Source organism: Callospermophilus lateralis, chromosome 17 (genome assembly GCF_048772815.1).
Source record: "Callospermophilus lateralis isolate mCalLat2 chromosome 17, mCalLat2.hap1, whole genome shotgun sequence".
Lineage (NCBI taxonomy): Eukaryota > Metazoa > Chordata > Mammalia > Rodentia > Sciuridae > Callospermophilus > Callospermophilus lateralis.
Genome location: NC_135321.1, coordinates 16,744,901 through 16,772,341, shown reverse-complemented (window position 1 = coordinate 16,772,341; position 27,441 = coordinate 16,744,901). Strand labels below are relative to the sequence as shown.

Below are 27,441 nucleotides of genomic sequence, written 5' to 3'. Positions count from 1 at the left end.
CGTATAGGGGTACAATGGGAACAAGATGAATTATTGACCCCTTCTTTGAAAAGCAATTTCCTTTTTTCAAACAGCTAAGCTGACTCTGGTCTGTTCATTTCTTGATTCTGAAAGCAGGACTTGATTGTGGTACAAATAACTGTAATTCTATGAAGTTCTATTTACCCCTTGAGGTTAGTGTTACGAATAATAAATGTTTTGTGATGAGAGATGTGCAGATGTGCACAGAGAATGAGTGCACCCACATTTAGATATGTAAACAGTAAAAATGTGTATACATATAAATCTACATAAATCAACCATTTAGACTGAATGTAACTAACATGAATATTTGAATAATTTCCCTGACCTGTCCCCAATTGTCACATTTCAAATGAAACATGAAATGATCTTGGAGTCCATGTCTGTGGGTGGCAAACCCTGCTCAGTTCTTACGTTCCAAACCTACGTCTGATGAAGCTTGCGGGACTGTGGAAGCAGGACCACCTGCCCGGTGATCACCAGGAGGAGGTCATTGTCACGGCCTAGTTCAGATAAATGCTATGGGGCAGGCGCCTGTGCGTCTTTGTCTTTCTTTCCCCTACGAAATGTCTAATTGAATTTGAATGTCCTGATTATAAATTCTGATTTAATGCAGTGTCATTTTCTTTAGTTTTTAGAAAGAGTATCTCGTATCTTCTAATTGGTGTTTAGGGAGCTGATGTTCAGAGATTCCTGTGACATTTTGGGATACATGAGCTCACACATGTTCCAAACCTGAATAGCAGCTTGAAAGTTATGCTGTGTGAAAGAAGTTTTTGGAATCTTAACACCTTGTGCTGTGTTTTGTAGAAACCGCCTTTAATATATTCCTCATTACTGGCTTAACAACGTTTGTGTGTTCAGGGAAAGATCTTTCCGCTTTTTATTTTAATGTCGATATTTAAGGAATACTTAGGCCCAGATCTTGAAGACTCCAGAAATGAGAATTTAATTTCCCATCCCACGTGGCAATGAAAGGAGACTGAAGTTTGCCATCAAAGACCTCATTTTTCACTGTCTTTTTCTGATTTTTTTTTTTTTTTTTTTTTTTTTTTTACTCGAAGAATGTTTCTCAGATGTTTGATTACCAAGTCATGTGTCTCTGGATGCTGGCAGTCTTGATGGGAGACCTAAGCCTGCGACTGGGCTGGTATTGAAACCTTTCTGTTGGAGACAAGGTAGCATGCAGGAGGAGACACAGGCCTGGTTAGCATCTCCTGGCTGCAGGTTGTGACTTAGAGGGGACCACAGGCATTGCCTTGGCTACTTTATAAGCATTAGTTGCCCCTCCTAGTGGCCCTCCTGTACACATACAAGGAACAGAAATATATTATATCACTAATCAGGTAGCTGGATTTAATGAGCCCAGGGTTCACACAGCTCTTGATCTTGCCTGATGTCATTTGACTTAGGCTTATTTGAGCTGCTCTACTTGTTCTTCCAAAAGGCTTAGGACATAACAGCCATGGTGTCTACGGTATTACCAGGAATTTCTGTAATTCACATGAGTATACTTGCGAAGGGGGCTATTTGGTTTGCTTGTTTCACCTTATCTGCAGTGGTGGCCACGGGCTCTGGACAGGCTTTCCAGATCTTCAAGCCTAGGTGTGTGTCGATAGCCATGCAGTCTGTTTAAAGACAGCGGAGTATCCTAATAGGAGAACCAGCTTACAGCAGGAGGCTCAAGTCCTAGGAACTCCATGATCTGCCCCCTCCATCTGCCCTGTCCTATTCTGTGTTCAGAGACTTAGACTATGGATGGAATGCAGAGTGGACTATGGCAATAGGAAGTAGAATTAACCCTTTCTGCTTGGTGCCTGTAAAGACCTGGCAGTGTGAAAGAAGGACCAGAGGGTTTCTACAGCTGTCCAAGGAAGACGAGAGGGACCAAGGGCCAGTGCTAGGATTTGGCAGATATCAGTTTCACTAGGCCACAAAGTACTAGGTTGTCTCACATCTAAGAAAGAACGAACTTGGTTAATACTATACAGAAATAGGCATTTTCCCTGTGGTCTGACAGCTACCCAAAATGTAATTTTAGGCATTAAGTCATTGCTTTCCATTTAGATAGAAATAGCAGGCACTTTGGTTAGTATTTTGTTGTTGTAATGGTGTCTGAGATCTCTTATTTCTGTCTCTTGAACCAAAACAAAACACTCTGCCACAAATATTGTTTTATAAGTATGATTATATGTGGAGAGCAGCACTTTTTTTCGTAAACTTTCCCTTTGAGTCTTTTATTAATCTCTGAAGTGTTCTGAGAGAAGGTTGCTCAACCCTTAGCAGAAAGCCAACTAAAAGGAGTTGGGAAAAATGTGGGTTGCAGGTCCTAGTCCCAGGGTCACAGGCCAGATCCGGAAAGGGTAGACTTGGGGTTGAGAAGACAATAAATAAATAATCAGGCCATGTGTTCTCCTAAATAATTGCATCTGGAATCAAACTGTACCATGCTCTAATATACCTTATATTTTACTGTGGATTGTACATCATGGACATTAGCATATCAATACATATAGTTACACGTCATTTTTCTTGACAGATCAAATTCTGGAGCTGGACTGCCTGTCTTTGGATGCCAGCTGAGCACCTCATTTAATGACTTGGTAGATTTTGTAAAAGAAGAAAATGTTGCCCAAGTTGTGAGGATGAAATGATCAAATGTCAAAGTACTGGCACTTCATCTAGCTGACAGTGCCTGGTAATTAGGATAGATATGTTAATTACTGGACCTGATTTTTACCAATCCTATTAGATGAATGTCTTGGGAATTCTTTTCTCTCTTGATGGATATTGTTATGGATACATCTTTGCTCACTTGCCTGAGATCTGTCAAATAGGTTTTAAAAGTGGTCTGTGTGCATCAGAATCTCTACTACTCAAGACTGTGTATTTCCCACACTGCCTGTTAGAAATGCTATATCAGTTTTTAGTCTCCTCCTAACAGAGTATCTGACTCTAACATTGTTACCAGTTCTGAGTGATTTTGTTATTCTTATTCTCTGACAATCAGATGATTTGAAAATATATAAATATACTATTTTATTTGCATTCGTTAGCAAACTTGAGAGAATGTTTCATAGATTCCCCTGGAACCAGTCTGCTTTGTGATCAATAGCCGGTTACTGGCTTGTTCAGGTTGCCTTAGTCTCCTTAGTTACTTGGTGTGTTCATCCTCGGGAAAGGGAACAGGGGAGGCCCTGGAGCAGTGGAGGGGACACTGGAGTGAGGTGTTGAGAGATGAAGCAGTAAGAGGTGCCCAATTCCAGCATGGCACTGGATGTGGGCATGGGGTAGGTGGAAATGCTTGGTCACTTCTGGACCAAGGGTGCTGTGTGGATATGGACTTTGACATTGTCTAAGATGATGCAGGCTTTGGGTCAGAGAGGAATATAGTGACCCAGCTTCCCTGTCCCTTGAGCTGGGGTGCTGAAGGGCCTGTAGGTAATGTGGCAAGGAGAACCCTTCCTGACATGAAGGAGTGATAGAAGGTTCCAGCATAGGATTCAGCCGTGGTCCTGGGAAGCGCCTCCCTGGGCCTGTCCTCTGTGCAGAGCCTAGCTTCCATCTTGACAAGGAAATGATGGGAGCTGTTGAAGAGCAAAGACTTGGTGCAGGAGGCTGGGGGCAGGCAGGGCTAAGCGTGGGTTTTGTGGGCGGGTGACCTGTGTGGTCACGGGTGTCGTGGTCTGAAGGTCCCAGTGTTAGGTCTAAAGCTGTGCTCTCTACATGGTGGATTCTTATTAACTATTGAACATATGCTCACATACTCATTTTACCCTGGGACCTCAGATTCTGTGTTAGTCCTGAGAGATTGTGGTGAGCAGATGTGGGCAGGAGAACTGCTGGGGGGTGTGGTAGGAGGCAGGGCCCAGGAGGATGCTTGGGTGAGCCGGGCTAAACCCTTGCAGGTGTGAGCTCATGATGGTGCAGGAGCCCGAGGACTAGGACACTTCTCTGGGTTAAAATTAGAATTATTTGAAAACAAGAGAAAGATTGCGAGAGGGCTTTTTGTTGGCTTGGGTTCTGCACAGAGTTTTCCCATGGTGAGGTGCTGCTGCTGATTTGGATTGGGATGTTTTCTATTGCAGGGGGCTGTGCCTGGTGGCATGTTCACCATGTTGCTGACTTTTGCCCACTGGATACCAGTAGCATATCATCCCCATTGTGACAGTAAAAAATGTCTCTAGGTAGTGCCATGTTTTCCTGTGGGGGGTTGGTGTTGAGATGCACTGTCTAGAAAGATCCGAGTTGTGTCTTGCCTCTGCCTCCTGTAGCCATTTGAGCTTGGAAGATTCTTAAATCTCTTCCTAAGCCTCAGCATTCCTGTGTGAGAATTATGATAGTTATTAATACTATCGCTCTTAAATGTGCTCAATTTTGCATAAATGTCAGGAAGTGTTAAAATTTTCTTAATTTTTGCTAATTTGAGGCATTAAAGTGCATGTGATTTTGACTTGAATATTGTGATGAGGCTAGATCAAATTTTTATGTGCATATTTGCTCGTTATGTATTTCGGGGTTCTTCTTGCCTTTTGTCCAGTTTTCTCATTCTGTTCCCATCTGGGGGTTGGAAGGAATGCCCTTTTGATGGCTGTGGTGCTTCTTTGCTGAGCTTTTTCTTTTCTGCCAGCCTTTCTCACTGTCCTCTGCAACCTGCAGGACCTCACTGTGTTCAGCTGTGCCCCACAGAAGGGCTGGGACTGGTCAAGCTTGTGCCCAGGGAAGGATAGGACCTGGGAATTCCCTGTAGTGGCCCATCTAGAGGATGTTTTGCTTGTGTTATCTTTTATACTGTTGTCATGCTTAATTAATTGGTCACCGTAATCCTATTTTCTGAGGCAGGGTTGTTGTAAGACTACACACTGGTGGCTTACACAACATAAATGCATCCCTACAGCTCTGGAGGCCAAAGGCCTGAGACCAAGGTGCTAGATGGGTCCCTTCTCCAGGGCCTCCATGGAAGATGGCTACCTTTTCCCTGGTCCTTGCATGCTTCACTTTGTGCCCACCTGTGGCCCTGGTGTCCCTCTCTGGGCCCACATTTCCTCTGATAAGGATTTTGTTTGGGTTGGATTAGGACTACCACATGGCCTCACTTTAACTTAATCCTCTTCTTTAAAGGTCCTTTCTCCAAATGTAGTCACATTCTGAGGGACTGAGGGTTAGGGCTGCAACAAAAGCATTTTGAGTGGACACAATTCAGCCAGTCGCTGCAACTTTAAGCTTTTTTGTGAGAATGAACCAATGTAGAGACTGACTCTTTCTTAGCACGAACCCGTGTTTTTCATGTCTTCAGTTTCCATTATTTGACTGCTGTCAGTAGTTGGTGAGACTTGAAATGTGACTTGGCTGAATGACGGACCTCGCACTCGCAGGAGCTGATTGCATTTGTTTTGATGGAAACATCCCAGATCCTTTTTTTTTTTTTTTTTTTTTCCTGAGAAGCTCACAGCCAACCATGTTTTCATAAGCTGAAAGTGGCAGAGAGGAAATGTTTGCACAGGGGATGAAGTGTTACCGAGGGTTCCTTTAAGATAGTATGTACCTCCAAATATTTACCCAAGGTGGGAGGGATGTGGACAGCTGATATTATCTTAGAGTTTTCTGGGCCTAATTCATCGAATTACTGAAGAGGTAACTGCTGACCTGTGAGTCCACACATTGGTGTCCAGGTGAAAGTTTCTTTAGGCACCTGTGCTGTGGCATCAGCAGAGAAGAACTTTTCCAGAGAGGAGCAACTCTTGTGCACTGTCCTGAGAGACGAGTTAAGATTCCTCTCCTTTGCCCTTGCCACCCACCAGTGCAAAATTATGTGGTCACGGCCAAGGCTTTTGCATACTCTTCAGAGCTAGCCAATGCCCTTGAGTGTTCCAGAGTCTTATCACCATTAGCAAGTAGTGTGTCCTCCTCAATGAGACATCTCACCTTTAAGAAACTACTGCTATGGGTGAGAATATTCCTGATGGAGAATGGTTGGCCTTCCTCTGCAGCCTTTTCAAACCCTGAATCCATCCATGTCATAATAGTTTATAATACTTGAGATTCTTTTTGGAGGGGCAGCACAGGGGATGGAACCCAGGGCTTCAGGCATGCTGGGCAAGTGCTGTACCACTGAGCCACACCTCCAGTTGTACCTCAAGATTCTTGAACATAGGTGACTTATTTTACTTTTTCGTTTTTCTCTTTTGCAAAATCGTGTACAAACCTCAGGGTTGTTTAATGCTATTATTTAGGAACAAGTCTAAAAGGATCTGATTAGTATTCTAAATGAAGATGGCACTTTGGGAAATAAATTATGAAAATTAGTGCATTTAAAAGTGCATGAGCACCATGAAAGTTGTGAAATTTTTTTTGCCTCCTGAAGGGGGCGAGAGGTGGGCATCTGCTTCTCTAGGTATGCAGAGGGAACTGGAGTGTCACTATGGTAGGTTGTTAGGGGGTTCTAAGTTGTTAGTCTGGGTAAGAGGCTCCTTTCTGGTATCGAATGCTAAGAATGGTTTGGGCCATTTTTGGAAAAGAGATGTATCGTTTTTTTTAAATCTAGGTTTTATGATGGTTCATTATTTGCCCGCTGAAAGAACTTGGTGAAGATTTCAACAGAATTAGCCCAACAGTGAAGACTTCCAAATCCTGCAAAGGGCAGATTTGAATCTTTAAGTTCTAGAATCGGCTCATCCATTTGCCCTGCTGGCCTAGTCATCAACCCTCCTGCTTTATGGTACATTGCAACTTGTGTGGTTTGCAACTTTTGTTCCTAGTGCTTAAAAGGAGAAAATTAAAAGCTCTGTGATTTGGTTTGACAAAAAGCATTTTAGGTCTTGGGTAGCTGGATTGCTTCCAAATTACTTGCCAAGGCGTAGGCAAGGATTAGTACAGCTCTTGTTTGAGAGAGGGCGTTAAGTGCTCCTTCAGATAGCCCTGCCCCTCTGTGAGCTGCAGCGAGTGGTCTCAGGGTGGACTCACTTGTTCCAGTGGCCGTGGCTGGCTGGCAGCCAGGGTGCCATTTTCCATGGAGGAGGGCATGCTCCTGTGGTGGGGTGTTCTGAATGACCCCCAACCGCCACCCCAGGTGAATTAATGGAAATCCTTGGTATTTCTTCCTGAAAGCAGACTTTGAACTTTGATTCTACTGGGATTTCAAGCACCATCTCTGCCAGGTAGAGAGATTGGAATCTAACCTATTTTCAAAAGACCTCTTCAGGGGATTTCATCACTTTCCTGTTAGCATCTGGTGGCTGACAGCCTTGACTTTTGGGAGTCCCTCCTTTGCCAAACACACGTTCCGTAGGTGCTCTTTTCACATGGTTCTTAAACATTTGCCTGCTGATGGGTCTTGCAGGGCACCCTGAGTGGGACTACAGGGAGATCCCTGGAAGGTTGTACTATGCTTGCTGGCCAGCCTCATCCAGCTCCTTCTCTCCCTCTGCCTTATCTTTGGACAGCACTGAAGGAAAGATCCAGAGCATTCTCTTATGTTTTGGGCATTTCCACCTCATTACTCTTCATCATGCATCATGGTGGGCTTCAAGAGGTCTGCATGAGTGGTGGTAGTCAGTTTGAATCTTAAATTTCTGGTTCATCATAGATAATGTTTGTGAAGTAGGGGGCTGAGAGTTCAGAGGCAGGGTGGAAACACAGAAGTCACCATGGCCTTGTGTCACAGCATGGTCCCGAAAGCTGAGGCTGTGTGCTAAGTAGGTTAGTGAGCAGACTTGGTGCAGTGTGTGTGATTGAGTGTGTGCACCCGTGCAGGGTACCTGGAGAAGGCTTGCTGGTGGCTCAAGTAGTGCTGGACACTTGGGGGCATTTGCTAAGTCCATTTATTTGACTGGACTTAGCAATGATCTTTGGAGTTAGCAAAAAGGAGATTGGTTCTCAAGGGAAAGGCTAGATTGATGGTGACCAGGACTGTCTAAGTGTCTTTATCGGTCAAGACCTGAAGGAACTGTGATTACTGCAGCAGTCAGGGGAACAAGATGAATGTATTATTCATATATTTGAAATGGAGTAACAAATAATACTTACCGTAAGATAGGCAGAATCACTGAGATTTGGTAAAAATTGGGTGAGATAAAGTTCTACTTCCCTGTGAAAGCAATTTAATTTCTTATGAAAGTGTAGTTGGGCTGGGGATGTGGCTCAAGTGGTAGCGTGCTCGCCTGGCATGCGTGCGGCCTGGGTTCGATCCTCAGCACCACATACAAACAAAAGATGTTGTATGTGCCGAAAACTAAAAATTAAAAAAAAAAAAAAGTGGAGTCCGTGGCATTTGGAAAAACAACAATAAATAACTCAAGATAGAAAATTCTACTCAGTTACAATGTCCCCTGTTCCCATCATGCTAAAGTAACCTGCTGACATCATGGTGAGTTTTCACACAGACTAGTTCTTGACCAGAATCACTGAGGAGCAGCAAGGCTCTGGATCGAGAGGAATGAGGAACATGGGGAGTCGCTCGGTGGTTTGTTAGACCCAGCGTGCTCTTCCTGGCATTGCTGGCTGTCAGAGTTGGATATTCAGGGCTGGGATGCTGGGGAGGGGCAGGGGTGGGATGGAAACAGATCTGGGAGTTGTCTGAATTGGCAAGTTTGTTTGTGCTTCCCAGCATTCCATCCCTTTTCCCTGGGGAGAAGGGAGTAAGCCTTATCTTGAAGAGTCCAGCACAGCCCAGTTCAAACGTGAAATCTTAAATATGTGTGCAGATGGCCTCTTAGGCTCCATAATACTTCCTCGTTTATTTTAATACAGCATTGTTTCTCATGTTTTATTAGTACTGCAGAATCACCTGGAGGCCAAAAAGACGTAGATTGCTGGCCATTGGCCCCAGGGATTCTGATTTTAGAGGTCTGGGGCAAGGCCTGAAAAAGGTGCATTTCCAGCAAGTCACTGGCTGACGCTGGTAGTCGGGGGTACCACACTCTGAGAACCACTGATCTAGATTTTCAGAAAATTGGTACTCCAAGACTGTTCTGCATCGCTCCTAGGGTATCTTAGCACATCTTCTGCCACAGATTCTTGCATTGTCCACTGCTGGAAATACCAGGAGTGGGTATCAGCCTTCTGTGGCTTTTGACAGCCATCCACGTGAGTGCTGATACTTCTCTAGTATGTTTGGGGATTCAGGAGAGGGGAGTTCAGTAAACAGGCCCCATTGTGGAGGGACCTGGCTTCAGTGCCTGACACCTGGTCCCAAGCTCAGTTACCAGAGTGACTACAGCTTGAGACTTGTCCTGGGGTGAAGCATTCCTTTATGTCTTTCCACAACCTCTCATTTGATTTTTTTTTTTTTTTTTTTTTTTAAACCACCCTTTTAAATGCAATAGGCTCTTTGTAGGTGAATCTAAAGAACAACAGAAACTTTGTTTTTAAAAAAAAAAAAAAAAAAAAAAAAAAAGGTTCAGATATGCCCCAGAGCTGTGGTTGGAGAGCTTTATGTTGGAGTTGGGAAGGGGCTGATGTTTGTGTGGCCCAGGGAGCTTGTTTGAAGATTGAAAGGAAAAGCAAGTCCAGGAACTTGGTGAAACATGGATAATTGCTGTTGCAAGGAACCCAATATTTGTTGTTTTTTCATTTTGGTATTTCGTTTGGTATTAGTTCTGCATCTCTTTTGAGGCCATACCCATGCACACAGTAATAGTGATTATCTTGTGCTTTAGAAAAAAGCTAGATAACTTGACTTTGATTTTTTTTTTTTTTTTTAATTAAACAACTCCAAGTTAGGACTCAGCTGAAATTCTTTAGTCTTAGGTACTATATGAGGGAACCAGAAACAATGATTTGATAAATTTCTAATTTGCTCTTTAAAAATGCATGCTTTGGAACACAAGGCAAGTTCCAGATAAGCTAGGGAATAGAGCTTTTCAGAGTCATTTCTTAGAGAATAGTTGTTGATGAGAGTTTTTCTTTGTCATAAAATGGCATTGCTGCGAGACAGGCTGAGCTGCAGCCAGCCCTCCTCCATCTGATTGTGGACCTTTGCACATTTTAAGGTGTGCAGCTGTACGAGTGTGATTCTTCCCACCATGAAACCAGTACATCTAGCATGTTTGTCTCCACCAAATGTGAAGCTTTTGACCATGAACGGTTTCCTCTAACGTAAGGCACTTACTTGATGAATTAGAGGTGCCCACCGCTTGTGTGCAGTTAGCTGCTCGTTTTTAGTCAGAGGTGACAGAAGGGAAGTGAGGAATGGAGCTGGGTTCAAAGCTGGACTGGCTCTGGGAGCCTGTGGCCATGCAGGACTGGCATCCAGGGCAGTTGAATCTGCCGACCGTGGGCTGAAGCTTGCGGTGTCCTAGGTCTGACACTGGGCCTCGTGGCTTCTCAATGTTTTTGGTGAGACAGTTCATCCTCTGCGCACCTCTTCTGGAGGCAGCTTGTCTTTGTGCTCTTCCCAGCTGGTGAATTTGGTTTCCTATGTTTTACTCCAGCCTGCGGGAGTGGGGCTCCAGCCACCTCTTGAGCCAGCGACTGCTTGCTTTCTTATGTAGTCCTTCCCTTTGGGTTTTTATATCTTAAAAACTATTCTGAAAACCACTCATCGTAGCAGAAATGTTGGTGTTCTTCCTAAGAGGAATTCTTCGGAGAGGAATTTTAAACATCTCCTGCGGAGTGGGTTAGGCGCTGTAAATCGTTTTTGGAATAAGAATAGCAATAAATAGATATCCCCAATTGCTGTCGACAGATGCTCATGTTTCATTTCTTTTGGTGGTTGCATTTGTGATCGTTTAAAACAGGTTGCAAGTAGGGAGCATTCTGATTTGTGAATAATCTTTTGTTTTCACCGCTAAGTAAATGGGGATGCAATTATTATTCCTGTGCTTTGTGTTAGACACCATATGCATGCATATCTCTTGTGCATGGTTCTTACACAATTTCTCTTTTGAGTTTTTTACTTCTCCTGGGCAGGTCTTTAAATCACAGCATCTCCAAGTTGGGAGGGGACATGGGCCCATCTGGTTCACTTTCCTCCCTTGTTGATATTTCTTGGCAGGCTGCTGCCTGTGCTCTGACCACTGAGAACTGGCTAGCTCCCTGCCTCTGGAGGCCACCTGCTCCCTGCTGGCCCTGGGGTAAGGACCAGAAGTTCCCTCCCCTTAATGAGGCACATCTGCTTCCCTGCAACCTTCCCTTCTAGGTTGGGATCTGCCCTGCTCCCCCGATGGCCTCAACATAGGAATTCACTTTGACTTTGGTTCTGCTGCCACCCCAGCCCCTTCCTGCTGGAAGAATCTTTTTTTTTTTTTTTTTTAAAAACAAAAAAACCAGATTAAGCATTCCCTTAGCATTCTTCATGTGACTTTTATTTTTTGCTTATTATCTATCCTGGCTACTTATATCAATAAGTAAAAAAAAAAAAACTTTTTATTTATTGAGTTGTTAATATATCCAGATGGTTTTAATGTCTAAGAATATAAAGAAAGCTGTGTAGTGAAAGTCTCATTGTTTCCCAGCCACTCCTTTCCCCATCAATCAGTACTCATCCCCAGAATCAGCCAGGGTTCCCAAGATTCTTATGTCCTGGTGAAGTTTCCATTATGTACTTGCAAGCAAATATTTATGCACACATGCCCTTTTTAATGTAAAGGTTGGCATACCTTGCAGAACATTCTCTTTCAATTCATGTGACAGTCCATTTTGGGATTTCAAGTCTGAACATACAAAATAACATTCTTACGTTTTCTTAGTGCTGCATCACATGGATTCTATCCTGTTTACTTAAAAAATAAAATAAAATAAAAAAGAGGGGGGGCAAAACAGCCGTCTCCCTTCTTAATCATGCCCCTTGAGTTTGAACATCATGCTGACCCAAGGCAGGGAATGATAACATCCCTGGCTATGGAATTTTAATAATGCAAGTGATTTATGCTGTCTTATTGCTCAATCATATTGAACTTGAGATTAAAATATGTCCCCAAGATTCCCCCCCCACCCACTGCCTTGATACTCTTGATACCCCACTGATGGGGCAGCCAAGTGCACACACCACTACAGTACTCCCATCCTGTGCCATTTGGCCGGTTACCTGGTCTGATGAGATCTTTCTGGATTCCGATTTAGTCATCTGACATCTTATCCAGTTGTGTATATCGGCCACAAATTGGATTAGCCTGCCATCAAAATCCTCATCCAAGTTTTTCTGGCTCAGAGCATTGCACAGGATGGATCTGATCATAGAGCCCTATGACATAACCCCTGGAACCTCCCTGGAGTTTCCTAATGATTATACTTTGGATAGGAGTTGGTGCCTGGGAACAACTGAGCCCCAACTAGCTTTACTACTGGCTTAGGATCATCTCATCTGGAAAAATGTGAGTGTGGTGTTTGGTGTTGCCAGCCGGCTGGCTAAAGTCTGCGTGTAAGATGTGACCTGCATATCCTGGAGTTACTAGCCCTAACAGACAAGGACATAAGTGGTCTGTAAATCATATGCTTGGCAAACCTTGGGTATACCTAATTCTCCTTTTCCAAATGCTCAAAGGCTAAGTAATGGTTCTCTTTCCTGCTCTGCTTAGATGGATGTCATTTTTTCACTCTCCTGCAATGTTCGGGAGGACTGTATTGAGTGAGGTGAGGGTGTTTTTGTGGTACTCTGGCTGAATGGTTGCACATTCCCTGCGACCCTTGTCCCTTTCTGTGAGCTGCTATGCAGCCCCTGTCTTCCAAGTTTCCTGTTTGGGCAGGACAACTAGTTTAAAGAGCAGTGAGAACAGGAGCAGGAGGAGAGCTATAGGGTACCGTGGAGGTTATGGTAGAAGGACTTACCTGGTCTAGAGCCCTGAAAAGACTTCAAAAACTCTAGTAGTGAAGCTGACACTTCCAGGACAGGTGGTCTGGGCAGATATGGCAAAGAGGTGGCATTGGCAGAGGCCTGACCAGTCTGTAATTTACAGGTGGCAGCCTGTCTGCACTGATACTCAGTGGTGGCATGAGGGGACACTAGAAGAAGACAGGAGGACCACAGCTCAGAGACCCTGAAGGACTAGGATGGTCCTTGGTTTTATCGTACCCCATGGTGATGGAGAGAAATTGCCAATGAGGGCAGGCAGGAGTGTCCCTGTGTGTTGGTATCCTCAGGCTAAGCCCTGATTTCTGAGCACAGGCTCTCCAGGCAGCCTGCCTCATAGTTCAGCTTTCCTAGCGTGAAGATGCTAGTCGTTGGTCTGGGGCCTTCACACCCATACACAGGCCATTTTCCCTGTGAAATCTATAGCTTGACGTTTGTCTGAGCCTCTTAGGAGCATTGTTCATGTGTGTCTGCACTGCGATGCTGGGGGCCCTTGGCATGCTGACCTGGGCCATGCATCTTTCTGATCCTCCTTGGGGAGTCCCAGTTCTGAGGTCACAGAATTCCCCCTGGCATTCTTATTGGGCCTGAGCCTGGACTCTCCACTTCCTTTTATTCAAGCTGCACGTTCTGTCCCAAACCCAGACTTCACTCTATTGCTAGAGGTCAGACTTACGTCTGCCATGAAAAATCTAGAATTTTAGATTTTGAGCTATGATTTTTGGCTTTCAACAAAGTGCCATTGTTTATTATGGCCATTTTTAGAACTGTAAACACAAGATAATTCTCATCTTAGTGATCTTGGAGGAATTTAAAAATGTTTCCTGTCTTGTGATTAGAAGTTCAGAACAAAAGAGCCCTTGATAAATGGATTCTTTGAAGCCCTGGTACAGGGAGTATGACCAACTATTCTGGTAAAATGAGAATTTTTAATTAGCAGAAGAGAGTGACCATGTCCTTTGTGCGGGAACACTTGCCAGCTAATTCATTTCATGGCCCCTGCTCAGTGACAGCCTCCTCTCTGCCCCATAATCGCTGAACTACTGTGGAATCTTGGCATGAGAAGACTTAATGTTTCTAATTGAGAGCCACTCCAAAAATCTGTCCACATGTGGAAGAACTTACATTCTTGCTAAGTCAGTATCTGGGTCATGGGAGATAGGAGCATGTTTCTTGAGGTGAGACTGAGCCCAGCCACCACCTGCTCCTAACTCCTCAACCTCCTGTTGCCCCTGAGCCCACGTGTGCACCCATCTCTTCTCCCTGGAGGTAGGTTATCCGTGAAATGGGATGTGAAGTGCCACGGCTGTGCTCTACTCAAAAGCAAGCAACAAAGGCATCCAGTATTGCCTCTCACAGGGAGGATTGTCACATGAACACTTTCAAGGCATGGGTCAGAATGGATCTAGTGACTGCAAGATTCAGTGCAAGCCCTACAGACCTGGCACTGGGATCGACTGACATCTTAGGGGTAATCCAGTACAGCTCTGCTGGAATTTGTCTCCCACCGCCAACCACCTTCCTGGAGGAGTGGGTGTGACTGTGGCAGGCCAGCCAGCCAGCCCCTTTCTGGGCACATGCAGCTGTTAAAAGGCCACCTTCCTCTCATCATCCTGCAGCTGGCTTCTCACACCCTGTGGCTCTGGTGGGTCCCCCTGCACAGGGTCCCAGCGGTGGCTGTTCTCAGTGGACTTGAGTTTCAGTTCTGTTTTCTTAGGGGCACTTCCCCCTCTGTAGTACTTTCCAGAATGTCTGCAGTTCTCTTAAAGGGACCAGGAGCCCTGGCTGGGGATTTTGCCTCTTCCCTTGCTTCCTGCATACTTTCTCTGAATACTGTATGAGATTTAGCAAACTTGTTAGGGTTTTGGCTTGTGCTGGACTCATCAGAAAGTCCTTGATTTTTGTTCCACACTGTTAAGCCACCTTTACCACTCTTCCCATGTTCATAATGTGGTTTTAAAGATGTCCAGGCGTAGGAAGACTGTATTGCGCTACACAGTATTTGAATAACTACTCTACAGCTACTAATCTACAGGCACTAATTGACATGCCAGTCTTTAATAATGCAGGGGACATATTGACCCTAGAAGATGTAGCTGAATTCTTCAGGATAGCTCTTCTGATGTGCTCTAAGTCATCCCTGGGTTAAGTGTAGAGAGTCTTCTCTTGCTCCCTTCTTGGCTTCCTCTTCTACCTTCCTTTTACAAGAAGCTGTTCACATTCCTGCTGTGTTCTTGCATTAAGTTAGTGCCCTTAGCAGCATGGCTTCTAAGATCAGTAGATCTTTCTGGATTGTGGATGTACCTGTGCTGTCCAATTCTGCATCCACTAGGCATGTGTGGCTTCCGAGCACTTGGCTGATGTTAATTTTACTTTTAATTAAAGGGAAACAGCCTCGTGTTTCTCTGACTGGGCAGAGCAGCCTTAGAGGCTAGCTGAGGAAATAAGTCTTATCTATGAGGTGGGGGAAAGGTGCCATTGGCGTATTAAGTGTGGGCATAAAAGGAGTGCCTGGGCATGGTGCCACCTCCCATACGGGTTTCCATTTCTGATTCTGATGAGCTCTAGTTTGACTTCTCGCTGCGTCTTGTACATCTCCACCTGCCCGCTGGAAAGACTTCAGATTCAGGAAGCCCAGGTTATTCATTTCCCTTAGCCCAGCATTCGCTCTTCTTCCCTCACTTCCTAGCAGCTAAGCACATCAGCCTCCCCTGGCACAGAAACAGCAGGCTTCAGTGGGTTCCTTTTCTCTGCCGTTCAGGCCAGTTTGCCCATGCTGTTTTCCCAGAGTGACTCGGGAGCCAGTCCTGTCCTCCATCCCAGGACCCTGCCAGGTGCACAGCAGACTGCAGAATTCCTGTCCCCTCTCTGGGCTCATCCTCTTCGGCCTGCCCTCTGCTCCTGTTGCTGATCTGCTGAGGTCTGCCCCGCACCACCTGCAGGACGACACTGCTTCTCCTGCATGCCCGCCCCTCCCAGTGTGTCCACTTGTTCTCTTCTGTCTGGAAGTTTGTTCCTCCCATTTCCTCATTCTTAGACCTTGCTCAAACTTTAACTCTGGGGTTTCCCTAACTTTCCAGCCTATTTCCCTCTCCCCCTCCTGCCCATTTACACTAATTTTTTCCTCTTGGGGGTTCCTGTAGAACATCATCCATCACTGTTACCAATTTTTTTCTATCACATTTCAGTGACTTGTATGTGTTTTCATTGATCTGCTTTTTATTACTGCAATGAAATACCTAAGATAATCCACTTATAAAGAGAAGAGATTTATTTTGGTTCACAGTCTTGGAGGTTTCAATTCATGGCCAACGGTCCCATTGCCGTGGGCCTGTGGCAGCCCAGTACATCATGGTGGGAGTACCGGCAGAGTCGAGCCATTCCCTTCAAGGCTGGGAAGTAAAAGAAGAGGAAGGGGTGGGTTGGGGTCCCATTATCCCCATTGAGACTACACTCCCAATGACCCAAGACCTCCCACTAGGCCCTACCTCTTAAAATTTCTACCACCTCTAATAACACCAAGCTGGGATCAAGCCTCCAGTACACAGCTTTGCTGGATGTGGCAGGTGCCACCTGCAGGAGTGTTGTCCTCTGTATGTGGAAGGTGAGTTCCTGTGGGCCTGCCCTCTGTCTCATTAGCTCATTATTGCTGTACTTCTTTCAGGAAGAAACAGGTGCTTTGGGTGGAATCACTGATTAGACAGGAGCAGACCCCTGGGCATGTATAGGTGTTGAATGCAGGTACCAGGAAGAAGGGCATTGGGTCCTCGTGACTTGCACAGGTAGTTCTTGTAGGCAGCAGGTAGAGCCTGTGGTGATGAGTTCTCAGTGCCAAGTCGAGAAGTTTTAATTTGATCCATTCGTTCATTGGGAGGCTCCACTGGAGCAATGGAGAGGGGACATTTTAAGAAGATTGGGCTCATGGTGGCAAGTAAATTAGGATGGAGAGAAGCTGCCTCACATAAATAGCAGTTACACAAAGTCTGGCACTTAACAGATACTCAGTAGTTTTTGAATGGACAAATGAGATTATGCTAGCTGGGGTTGAACCATCCTGCCATTAGTGATAACATAAATTGAAGCCCTGGGATAGAGGAGAAGGGGGCAGATTTGGAGTTATTTTAATAGCAAGTGTAAATTTCTTAGCTACACTCAAATTTTCCTGGATGTTTTCCCCCCAAATTTCATGCTTTTGAATGTCATGTATCCTAGATTTTCTGGAGTTGCCTTAGTTTCATCATCACCATCTGGACATGCGGTCCTGGTCCTGGGCTCTGTCATTTCCTCCCTCCTCCTTTGTTCTCACCACAGGTACCTTAAGCCTCTCCTCCACAGGCTATGAGAGGTGCAGACGGTGCTTGTTGTAAGCCCCGAGGGCAGGGAGTGATTCCTCTGGAGGGTGCTCCCTGTATGTTATTCTGGGCATTTTCGTTGAACTGGTACCAGATGGTCAAATTGGAGGACCAGGAGAGATTTTCAGAGAGACGCAGTGATAGAGGACTGTGGAGCCCACTAAGAGTCAAGAGTGGAACAGGTTTTGAGGGCAGGATGGGGTTGAGAAGACGGAGTGGGTGGGACAGGTAAGATTTGGAGATGATGGGAATGTGGACAGGCCATAGGGCAGTATAGGTTTTTTGTTTTGACATAGGCAGAGAATTTGATGTATGATATTACAGTGATGAATACGTATCATTATACACTTGTACAAACCCAAAGAAAGCCCAACATCAACAGTGAATCTGAACATGCGTGTGCACTGTACGTGATTCTGATGTGTTGACGTGTGGGCCCAATACTGGTGACAAGTGAGCCACTGGGAAGGACATGGTGGGGCTGTGTTTCTTGTGGCAAGAAGCACATGGGAAATTTGCTGCCCACTCACTCTTGCCATGAACTTAAAACTGCTCTAAAAACAAAGTCTTAAAAAAATCCCTGAAGCCAGGTATAATGGTGCATGCCTATAATCCCAGCTGCTTGGGAGGCTGAAGCAGAACGTTTGGAAGTTCAAAGCCAGCCTCAGCAACTTAGCAAGGCCCTGAGTCTAAATAAAAAATAAAAAGGGCTGGGGATGTGGCTCAGTGGTTAAAGCGCCCCTGGGCTCAATCCCCAATACCAAAAACAAACCCAAAGGTGCGCGCGCGTGCGTGTGTGTGTGTGTGTGTATGTGTGTGGGTTATGTGTATGTGTGTAACAGGATCCTGTCTTGGGGTTGGAGTGAGAATGCCTAGAATGGGAAGAATAAGGGTACCTGCTTTGTAGTGGGCACTTTCCATATGTTACCTTTTTTATCTTAAAACAGTTACCTGGGCAGCACACACACCACTTACATATTTCTGTGGTCCAACAAAATACTTCTGAAAGTAGTATTTACTATGAGTATGCAGGTGTTTAGAATATAGAAGGTAAAAACATAAATTTAGAGGGGAATGGCCAAGATACTGAGATCCCCAACTTAGGACTTCATGTCCAGGAAGACAGCTGGTGTATATTCAACCAGGGGTCACGGTGGTGGCTCCCTGTGGAGGAAGAACATGATTTCCCCATCCTGATATCCCCTTCTTTTTGGGGAGAGTAGCTGCCATTGTAGGAAAAGATGAAAACGTAAGTTCCAGAGTCATAGAAGAAAAGGCAAATCTCAGTGTCTTGAGTTTAAACTTGAAAGAGATTGACCATCAGGACCATTTTGATGATGATGTATCACAGAGGCTTTGTGGTTAGGTGTGGGAATCTTTTGCCCACTATAAGGAGCAGGGCTGCTGGGGTTCCAGATGCCTGTTGCACATATGAACCGGAGTCCCGCCCGTTTCTACGTGCACACCTTATTTATTAGTATGCTATGTCATACGTGGCTTGGGCATCTTATCTTGTCTGCCTATATTGATAAAAACATTAGAAAATTTATTGATAAAGAAAAGCACATTTCAAGTGCACAGAACCAATCCTGTTACATAACAGCGGTGCAAAACAATAGGTCACTAACCGGAAGAGAGACAGCCTCTGGGTTTGGCCTAGCCTCTTCTCTGCCTGCTCCTTCTGAGTTGTGCAGCCAGTCTAAGAAAAATATTTTTATTGCCAAGCCAAGCCACCTTAGTTAAATATTTGATTCTACTGGAGTCATAAACGGGGATCAAAATATCATGCATAGATTTTATGAAAGTAATTAAATGCTCCAGAAAGTTCAGTGGCTCAGCATGGGGCCCACTGCTTGTGATAAATTAGTCACACACCTTGTCATGTGTTTCCTTACCAAGTGACCTTTGCTGCTTATCTGTATTTACACTTGTCATTTTGAGGAAACGATCTCTTTGCTGAGTGTATAAAAACTTTTTACAGAGTGACACTCTGAACTTCAGACAGGAATGAAACTTCCTGCAACAGCTGCTTGTAAACAGTAAGTACTCAATAAGTGCTCTCTCCTCTCTTCACCTCCCAGCTGTTGCCTGTAGATTACATAAATCTGCTCCTATTCAGCATCTTTCAAACATGCAACTCTATACCTTTGAGTTGGCCATAAGATAACTTGCAGGTTGAATTTTCTCATACAGAAATGTTTATTTTGATGACAACTCAAAATCTTTATTTTTCTTAGGTTTCTATGAAAGTTTATTTTTGGTGCTGAAGATTGAACCCAGAGGCCTCATGCATGCTAGGAAAGCGCATTTTGTCCTCTAAAAACAAACTCCAGCTGAAAGTTTAGTTTTTAAACAAAAATTCTGATGTTTCAGAAGAAAACATTGCAAATAAACAAAAGTAAATTATCATTATTCAGAGGCCATCACTATTACCATTATCCTTTCCAGACCTTTCTCTTAGAGACGACAGCAACCTTTGGTTTCAGGCAGGACTGGCTAGAAGTCTGCTGCCAGCTCATGCCCTCGGAGGGTGGAAGGTCATTTTGGGGTGTAGGTGCTCTGCTTTACTGGCTTCCTGAGGTCGTTCCCCCTCTTGAGTACCTTCTCCACTGAGCGGAGGGGTTGGGCTGAGACAGAAGATTTTGGGTTTAACTGGCTTACGGCCAGCGGAAAAGCCTGTCATTTTAGTCCCCAAAGGACTGCCCTTAGCTGCAAGGAAGCTGGGAAACAGAGTCCAGCTGCGTCCAAGTGCAGAGGGGACACAGCTTCTTATACTTCTCGTTGGCTGTAAATCAAAATTTTAAACTAAACACTTTATTTTGAACCTGTTGTTGCACGCCGAGTCTGGTCCTCCCTGTCTCCACCCCTCAGAAGCTGCGGGGTCCCTGCCCAGCTGTTCCGCCTGCTGCTGTCCTTCCCTGTAGCCCATTTCCCAGCCAGCCACAGTGGTACTTGTCAGACTGTATCACCCCCCAGGCCTGAAAACTTTCCCCACGATGGTTGGAATGGTGTCCACCTTCCCCCGGGGCTGCCCGTCTGGTCTCGGCCCCTCCGCTGTCCTTCACCCACTGGGTGCTCCCTCACTGGCCTCTCCCTGGGATTCTGGGCCAGGCCTGCCATCTGCCCACCCAAGACTCCTGTCCCATCTCATCACTCTGCTGCCTTAGGTCTCGGCTCGGGGTCCTCCCGGGAGACCTTTCTTGTCACATCGTCCTGAATTTCCTGCCCCCTCTTCTCAGGTGCTGCCACTAGTTGCCTGGTGGTCTCCAAGCGCTTGGGCCACCAGCTGCCATCTTGCGTGCTTGGTTTGCATCATGTACCATGCGCTGTCCCCCTGCCTGCTCGGTGGTGGACTCTGGGCAGGAGCTCGGTCTGGTTTACATTTCTGTCCCCAAATACGGTGTCAGTAACTACTTGTGGGATAGAGGAATGTTGCCATGGGTTCTTGCCCGTTTTCGGTGACAGTGTCATGCCCCCTTGCATGGAATGAGCCCTTACGATAGAGGAGCTCTAAGGTGTTTCTCAATTATAAAGGTGCTTTGGTGAGTATTTTTCTAGTCGTTTTTTTGGGGGTTTTTTTTTTTGCTCCTATCTGTGCTTCTTGGGATTGAAATGAGGTTTTTTTTTTTTTTTTGAGAGAGAATTTTCAATATTTATTTTTTAGTTTTCGGCGGACACAACATCTTTGTTTTTTGTATGTGGTGCTGAGGATCGAACCCGGGCTGCACGCATGTCAGGCGAGCGTGCTACCGCTTGAGCCACATCCCCAGCCCTGAAATGAGGTTTCATTTTAAATGAGGCTTTTATTTACTGGAAGGGGTGTGTGTGTGTGTGTGTGACATTATAAGGTATTTGGTGTGTGTTGCCATTTGCCCTTTAAGACTGCTGGCTCCCAAGCCCCACATAGTTGGGAGCCCTTGTGGGCTTCTGCTGGGAGTGTAGGTGAGGAGGGGTCCTGTCCTTGTCATTGCTGTGCCCTTACGTCTTAGAGTCTAGGATCACAGTTGTTTCTTATAGTAAACAAATGAATTGATTTATCTTAGAAATATTCTAGTTATTCCTTCACTTACATTTCTTTCTCTTCACCTATTCGTGTAAATGTTACATGACTGCCTGCAGGAAGAACCAGGGCTGTATCTGCCCTGTCACAGTAAGGCCACCCAACATCAGTGTGTACTTGGGGAATCTGGGGGTCAGCTGCATGTATTCCTTCAAATTCAGGCCAGGTTTGGTTGAGTCCTGGACCAAATCTGAGGAAAGTTCAACACGCCACCCAGGATTTCTGAAAATTGCAAGAAAGAGGCAGTGTGGTGTGGGACCAACTGTACCTGGCTTTCCGTCCTACACACTGCCCTTTCCATAGTCCTCTCAGTTCAGTCATAAATGCAAGGCTCTGCTGTTCAGGAAGAACCAGGGCTGTAACTGCAGTGGCCACAGCAGAAGTTGCTACTTCTCTGGTCTCTGAACTGCTCCTCTTGAAGGCCCATTTCTCCTTCCTGCTGCCAGCTCAAGCGTCTGCTCCTTCAGCCAGCATGGGACAGGGAGGTGGGACAGGGAGGCTCCGGTGGGCTGACGGGTGGGCTCAGACCCATCACCTCCTTAACGGTCCCCACCCACTCCTGCACACAGTGTCTAGGAGGTTGCTGGCTGGAGTATTTGTAATCAGGCTTGTTTTTCTCTGGAAATTTCCCGTCATCCTTTTCATTTCAGTGAATTCTCTCAAGTCAAATCCCAACCCTTTTGCCTGGCAGACCAGGGTTTCCTCTTAACCATCCACCTGTGGTTGTCAATGCTGTGGGTACTAGGAGGCTACCGGCACTCCCCAGGTGTGCAAAAAAAAAAAAAAAAAAAAAAAAACTCTACACAGATGTGCTGCCCAGTTTTGACCCGTATATAAAATAGTACTTGGACTGTGCCAGCCATTGATCTGAGCCACTGTGGGAGGATCACGATTGGCATCTGGGTACAACTTGCTGAGAAATAGAAAATGTTAAGCACCTCCATGTGCTTCACATCCCATGCTGATGAGAGATCGGTGACCTCTGGCCTGTGTGTATACAAGAGAAAGAAAAGTCAGTGCTTGAAGGAGCCAGGGGATGAGCACTTTAACCCCCTGGCATTTTTGTAAGCCTGTGGACACAAGGTCGTACTATGGTAGGGCTGTGTTTCAGTTGTCCCTGACTTGTCTGGTTTTGCTTTGCATCTCTTAATCCTTTCATGTGGCCTGTCAAACTTGAATCCACACAAGGGTAGAAGGGGGATTGATAAAAGCACAGATGAGTTGAGAGTGTCGTTTTAAATCATTTGTACTGCCCACGCATTTGTTCATGGGCAGCTTTGTCCTGCAGATGGTTGGGTGGATGGTTGAATCCCGGAGTGTAAATGACTGAGGTGCATGCTCCAATTGATGCATCATCTGTGGTGATTGGCAAAGGCCCTGTGTCCTTTCTCTTTGTTTTATTTTTGCCCTGCCTTTAATCTTCAACATTGCTTGATAATTATCGCCTTTGAATTATATAATTTTCCTTTTCCTCACCTAGATCTTGACTAAAGGTATTAGACTTATAAATTGCTGATACTTCTCCTGATGATCAGCACTTGTGTTTCCAAGGATCTTTCTCTAGCATTTTTTTTTTTTAAATCTCTTGTTTCTTTTGCAGACTTAGCTAGAACTACTATCTACCAGTTCTATACTGGTGGAAGTTTCTAGCATGACCCGGTGTTCTTCCCATTTATCTATTTTGCCATCTGATTGTCTCATAAGCACCTTGGACTCAGAGCTCTGTTTCAACTGATGTTAACAGTTAGTGACCCAAACTGGAAACGAGATTTATTTTGGACTTTTATCACCCACCTCCTTCTAGGCCATCACGACATTAGAGTCCTATATTGTTGGTCTGCTTGTCACCTACGATAGGCCCAGGAACAGATATGTATTTTTTATTTCAAGGTTAATTTCAATGCCCAGTGTATAGGAGCTGCAAGGAAACAGTAATGAAGAGTGGACTAACGAATGGGTGAACCCACACTCTTCTGGCTTCTGAGATGGTTTGGGACAGTTGCTACTCAGGATGATGCTTTTTATGTAGTTTTATTGAAACAAAGGGATTGCTTTTGCTTGCTGACACCAAATATTTTGAAATTTTGAAAAGCAGTGATTTTTGAGAGAAATCTTTTATTATAGAAAACGTTCAGTCCTTTATCCCATGCCACACTTAACAAACTTTAAGGAGGAATTAATTACTTATTATACTTGTTACGTGGTTGTTCTTGGACTTTCATGTGGGTAGTTTCATGTCTGTGGTTCTGTTCTGGTACAACTGGGAAGTACGTCCTCAAAGGCAGGCATAGTTGACGTTAGTGACCTCTTGGAAGGAAACGTGGGCTTTGCTAGCTGGCTGCCTCCATCTCTGGGAGCCCTGGCCTCTTGGAGTTGCTGCACTTCTTTCTGGACCTCACTGTAAGGAAGAGTGGCGTCTGCTCCAGGCGCCCCATTCTGTGTGCCAGTGCTGCACTAGGCAGAAGTCACGTCCTTGAAAATTGGGTGCGAGAGTGCAGTACATCGAAGGTCAGGTTTTTTGTTTTTTTTTTAACTTTATTTTTTCTCTCTCCAACAGGGAGAATCCCGTATTCTCAGAGTAAAAGTTGTTTCTGGAATTGATCTCGCCAAAAAGGATATCTTTGGAGCCAGGTATGTGTGATTTATTTGTTTGGGTGGGCTTCTGTAGAGCGTGGCAAGTACTTTTCTAATTTGGATGTATGTCAGAACCACCTGGAGGGATTTTTTTTTCCCCCGGGGGCCACCAGCAGAGGTTGACAGGTTGCCTAGTGCTGTTGGATCTGGCCCAGGGCCACATTTGCACAGGGATCCAACTGTGCATCCCAAGGGCGGTTAGCAGACTCCTCCTCTGGGTGGGCCCATTGCATGAGGAAGTTAGAGTCTATGGCTGTGGAAATTTTTGCCCAGAGGAGAGAGAGACAGTTTAGAAATGTGACTGTGCTCATTTTAATACAGTGGCTCTGGACATCCACAGTGACATGATGGATTCAGCCAACCTCCAGCCAAACATATTTGTGCAAAGTCAATTATGTCAGTACTGACCACATCATTATTCCCTAAATAATATGGTATAACTATTTAACAGCCCTTGTGATGGGTATTATAAATAATCTGGAGCTGAGTCAAAGTATACAGGAGCATGTGCATAGGTTATATGCAAGCACTACACCATTTTATATCAGGGATTTGAGCATCTGCCATGAGGGGTCCTGGAACAAGTCCCCCAGGGATGCTAAGGGATGGCTGTATTTTTTTTTTTTCCCTCCTAGCTTTGGGAAACATGAAAGTGTCATTTTGTTCCTGCGAGAACTGGATGTCCTTGATGTGTATAGTTCAAGGGAAGAGATTTGGTGATGGCTGTGCTATTTACCAGGGGCAACCGCCGTGGCTTTCTGGTTGTTTCACCACCACCCCTGCCCCCCAGTTCTATATGTAATATTCACATACTTTAAATCCACCCTTGTGTCCTGCTGGACTCTGTGATGTGTGGCCTTCAGTCAGTGCACTGGTGGCCAGGTGAGGGTAAAGCCACTTTAAAGTAGGAATGAACTGGGTTTGGGACAACAGATCATTTGAGCTTTAGACCCAGGAGGACATCAGAGATGGTCTCGTCCTGCCTTCCCATTTTTATGGTTGACAGAACTCAAGTTCAGGGGCTCTATGCCCAGGTCACACAAGCCAAGGTGCTGGAAGACTGACCAGAACAACCTGCCTATCCCTGCCCAGGGCTCTGGTCAGTCTGTGGCAGTGGTCTGGCTTATCGTGGGTTTCTCGGGGCAGGTGGCTGCTGAATAGTCTAATCGGGTTACTAGTTTCTTCCTGTTGGCCCCTATGCTGTGGCCCTGGGTGACTGCTGGTTATAGGGCCTCCGCCTGATGCAGGAGACTTGGAGTCGGGAGGCCCCTTTCTGTCTGTCGTCCCCACCTGCCCCAGCAGAAGCCCACACCACCAGTGGTCACACCTCAACTGGCTGATCTGCCATTTAGTTTTGTCAAAGAATTTGTAAGTTACTAGAAGGACACCTAGAGAAATCACGAAGAAATACAATTGAAACAATGTTGGTGAGACTCTTAAAATATCCCTGTGCCTGTGTGTGCCTTAGGTGACAAATGGAGGGTTAGCTCCTGGGGTGGTGTCACAAGGGACCTCCCGTCCTGAGTGTAGGCTTGACACTGACAGCAGCCCCCTGGAGGGCCCTTCCCATGGGACAGTGAAGGCGCTCTTAGGCACAGGCAGGCCAGAGTGGGACGGAGGCAGGAGAGTCCCTGCTTCTACTCTTCCCACGTAGAGCAGCGCTTCCTGCTGGTTTCGGGCCACTCCTCACCCCTGAAGTGAAACGCCTTTTCCTGGGATTCTGTCTGCCCACCGCAGAGCCTCCCTTTCTCTGGAGACTTTGGCTCATGTGTCCTCGCGCTCTCAGCTCCTTCTGGGGCCACGTGGGCACTAGGTTTAGGATTCACAGGTGTATTATCTGGTGGCTTTCTAACATTTTTTTTTTTTTTTTTTTTTTTTTTTTGCTGGTATCTCTGTTGCTAAATTAAAAATGTACTGGACACAGACATCTCGCATTTTCCTGTCTTTCACCTCTTAACAGAGCACCAAGAACTAGAGCAAAAACTTTGAATTTTTTTTTCAAACATTTACATGATTACTAGTAGTTGTGCTGTTAGGTTAAAAATGCCTGTTACTGGTGGCGCACGCCCATAATTCCAGTAGCAAGGGAGGCTGAGGCAGTAGCGTCGTGAGTTTCAAACCAGCCTCAGCAACTTAGGCCCTAAGCAGCTCGGAGATCTTGTCTCTAAATAAAACATAGAAAAGGGGGTGGGATGTGGCTCTGTAATTAAGTGCCTCTGAATTCAATCCCCAGTACCCCCCACCCCCCAAAAAAAAGCCTATTGCTTTCACTCTTTCCAGTAAAGTTAATTATTTGAAAGAAGTTGGATTTAGTTAATCTTCATTGTTTTTAAAATTTGATTAATTTTCTTTTGCATTTTTTTAATCCAAACTTCTTCAAAAACAAAATTGATCAGATTGGATTTCTCTACCTACTGCGAAGGTGTGAGGTTGAAATCGTAGGGGAATGAGGCTCAGAATCTTAGAAGACTTGAGCAAGTTTCAGCCTTGAAGTTTTATTCTTTGTGTTTTTAGGGACAGGGTGAAAACGGAGCTGTCCTCCAAGATGTTAATTAGAAAGACAGATAGTGTTTGGGCCTCATGTACCCATTGGCAGCAAGTGAGCCAGAAACTGAACCCTCTTTCTGTCCCTCCTTTTCTGAGGTTAGTGAGAGGAAACCACCCCTCCCTGCCTGCCTTCCTCCTTCCCTCTCCTTCTCTCTCAGGTGTCAGCCGACTTTTAAGTGCAGCTCTTCTTTAAGGACCCGTTTGCTGATGAGTGAGCTAAATCTGAGGGGTTGGTGACAGTATGGGTTAGTGCCAACGTTGGCACTCACTCTGGGATAACGGGGGTGGCACCAGCTATTACCTTTTATTTGGCCTGATGGCCTCTATGCTGCCTTTGGTAAAGCCTTTAAAACCACCCACGTCATAGTGTGCTCTGTGGAACCGGGATGACCCTTTCCTCAGACGAGGCATGTGAGGCTCGGGAAGGAACCCAAAGTAACTCCAGTTGACAGGCAGTTCTGAGGTGTTCCCAGTTGGTGGTCACCAGCGAAGGAGGTTCTGTAGTGTTTCTGCCGTCCACTGTGTCCTTCAGAGCCTAGACCAGCAAGTCTCCCCTCGCCCCAGCCTACCCCCGAGTATTCTGTCCCCCTCGTGTGTCTCTGGGTACCTTTGCTTGCCCTGGCAGAAGGGAAGAGGAGGAGGAAAACTGTCCTCGTGGGCAGTGTTGTCAGGACCCTGGATGTGGTGGAGGCCGGGGTCTGCAGCCTCTGGGCTCCTTTTATGTCTCCAAGGGAAGTCATTTGGTCCCTTGGCCTGAGGTGGAGCCAGAGTATGATGGTTGAATGTGATTGACGGGGGCAGCTGGGGAGGATGGAGCATTCCATGCCCACTTGCCCTTCCAGGGTGGTGGTGGGGGGCTGCCAGAGGCTCATTGGGGTGGGAGTGTGTGGGGTGCTGGTGCTGGGGCCCCCCCAGCTGAGGTGACTGGTCCTCCCTTGAGAGGCCTGTGTCTGAAGTGCTTTTATTTTTGTCTCTCTGGGCCCCAGTCCTGTGCTTAAGATGCCGGATCATTTTCCACCTTCCCTCCAGCAAAGTCCAAC

General features: G+C 45.7%; 1 protein-coding gene across 2 annotated transcripts in view; it reads left to right on the top strand.

Moving 5' to 3' along the window:
* Window positions 1–27,441, top strand: part of Nedd4l (NEDD4 like E3 ubiquitin protein ligase) — a 304,979-nt gene that overhangs the window by 73,133 nt on the left and 204,405 nt on the right. For both annotated transcript variants that reach the window (XM_076836530.2, XM_076836529.2), the window contains exon 2: window positions 23,778–23,851. In XM_076836530.2, the coding sequence (XP_076692645.1) occupies window positions 23,778–23,851 (74 nt within the window). The remainder of the gene's footprint in view (window positions 1–23,777; window positions 23,852–27,441) is intronic.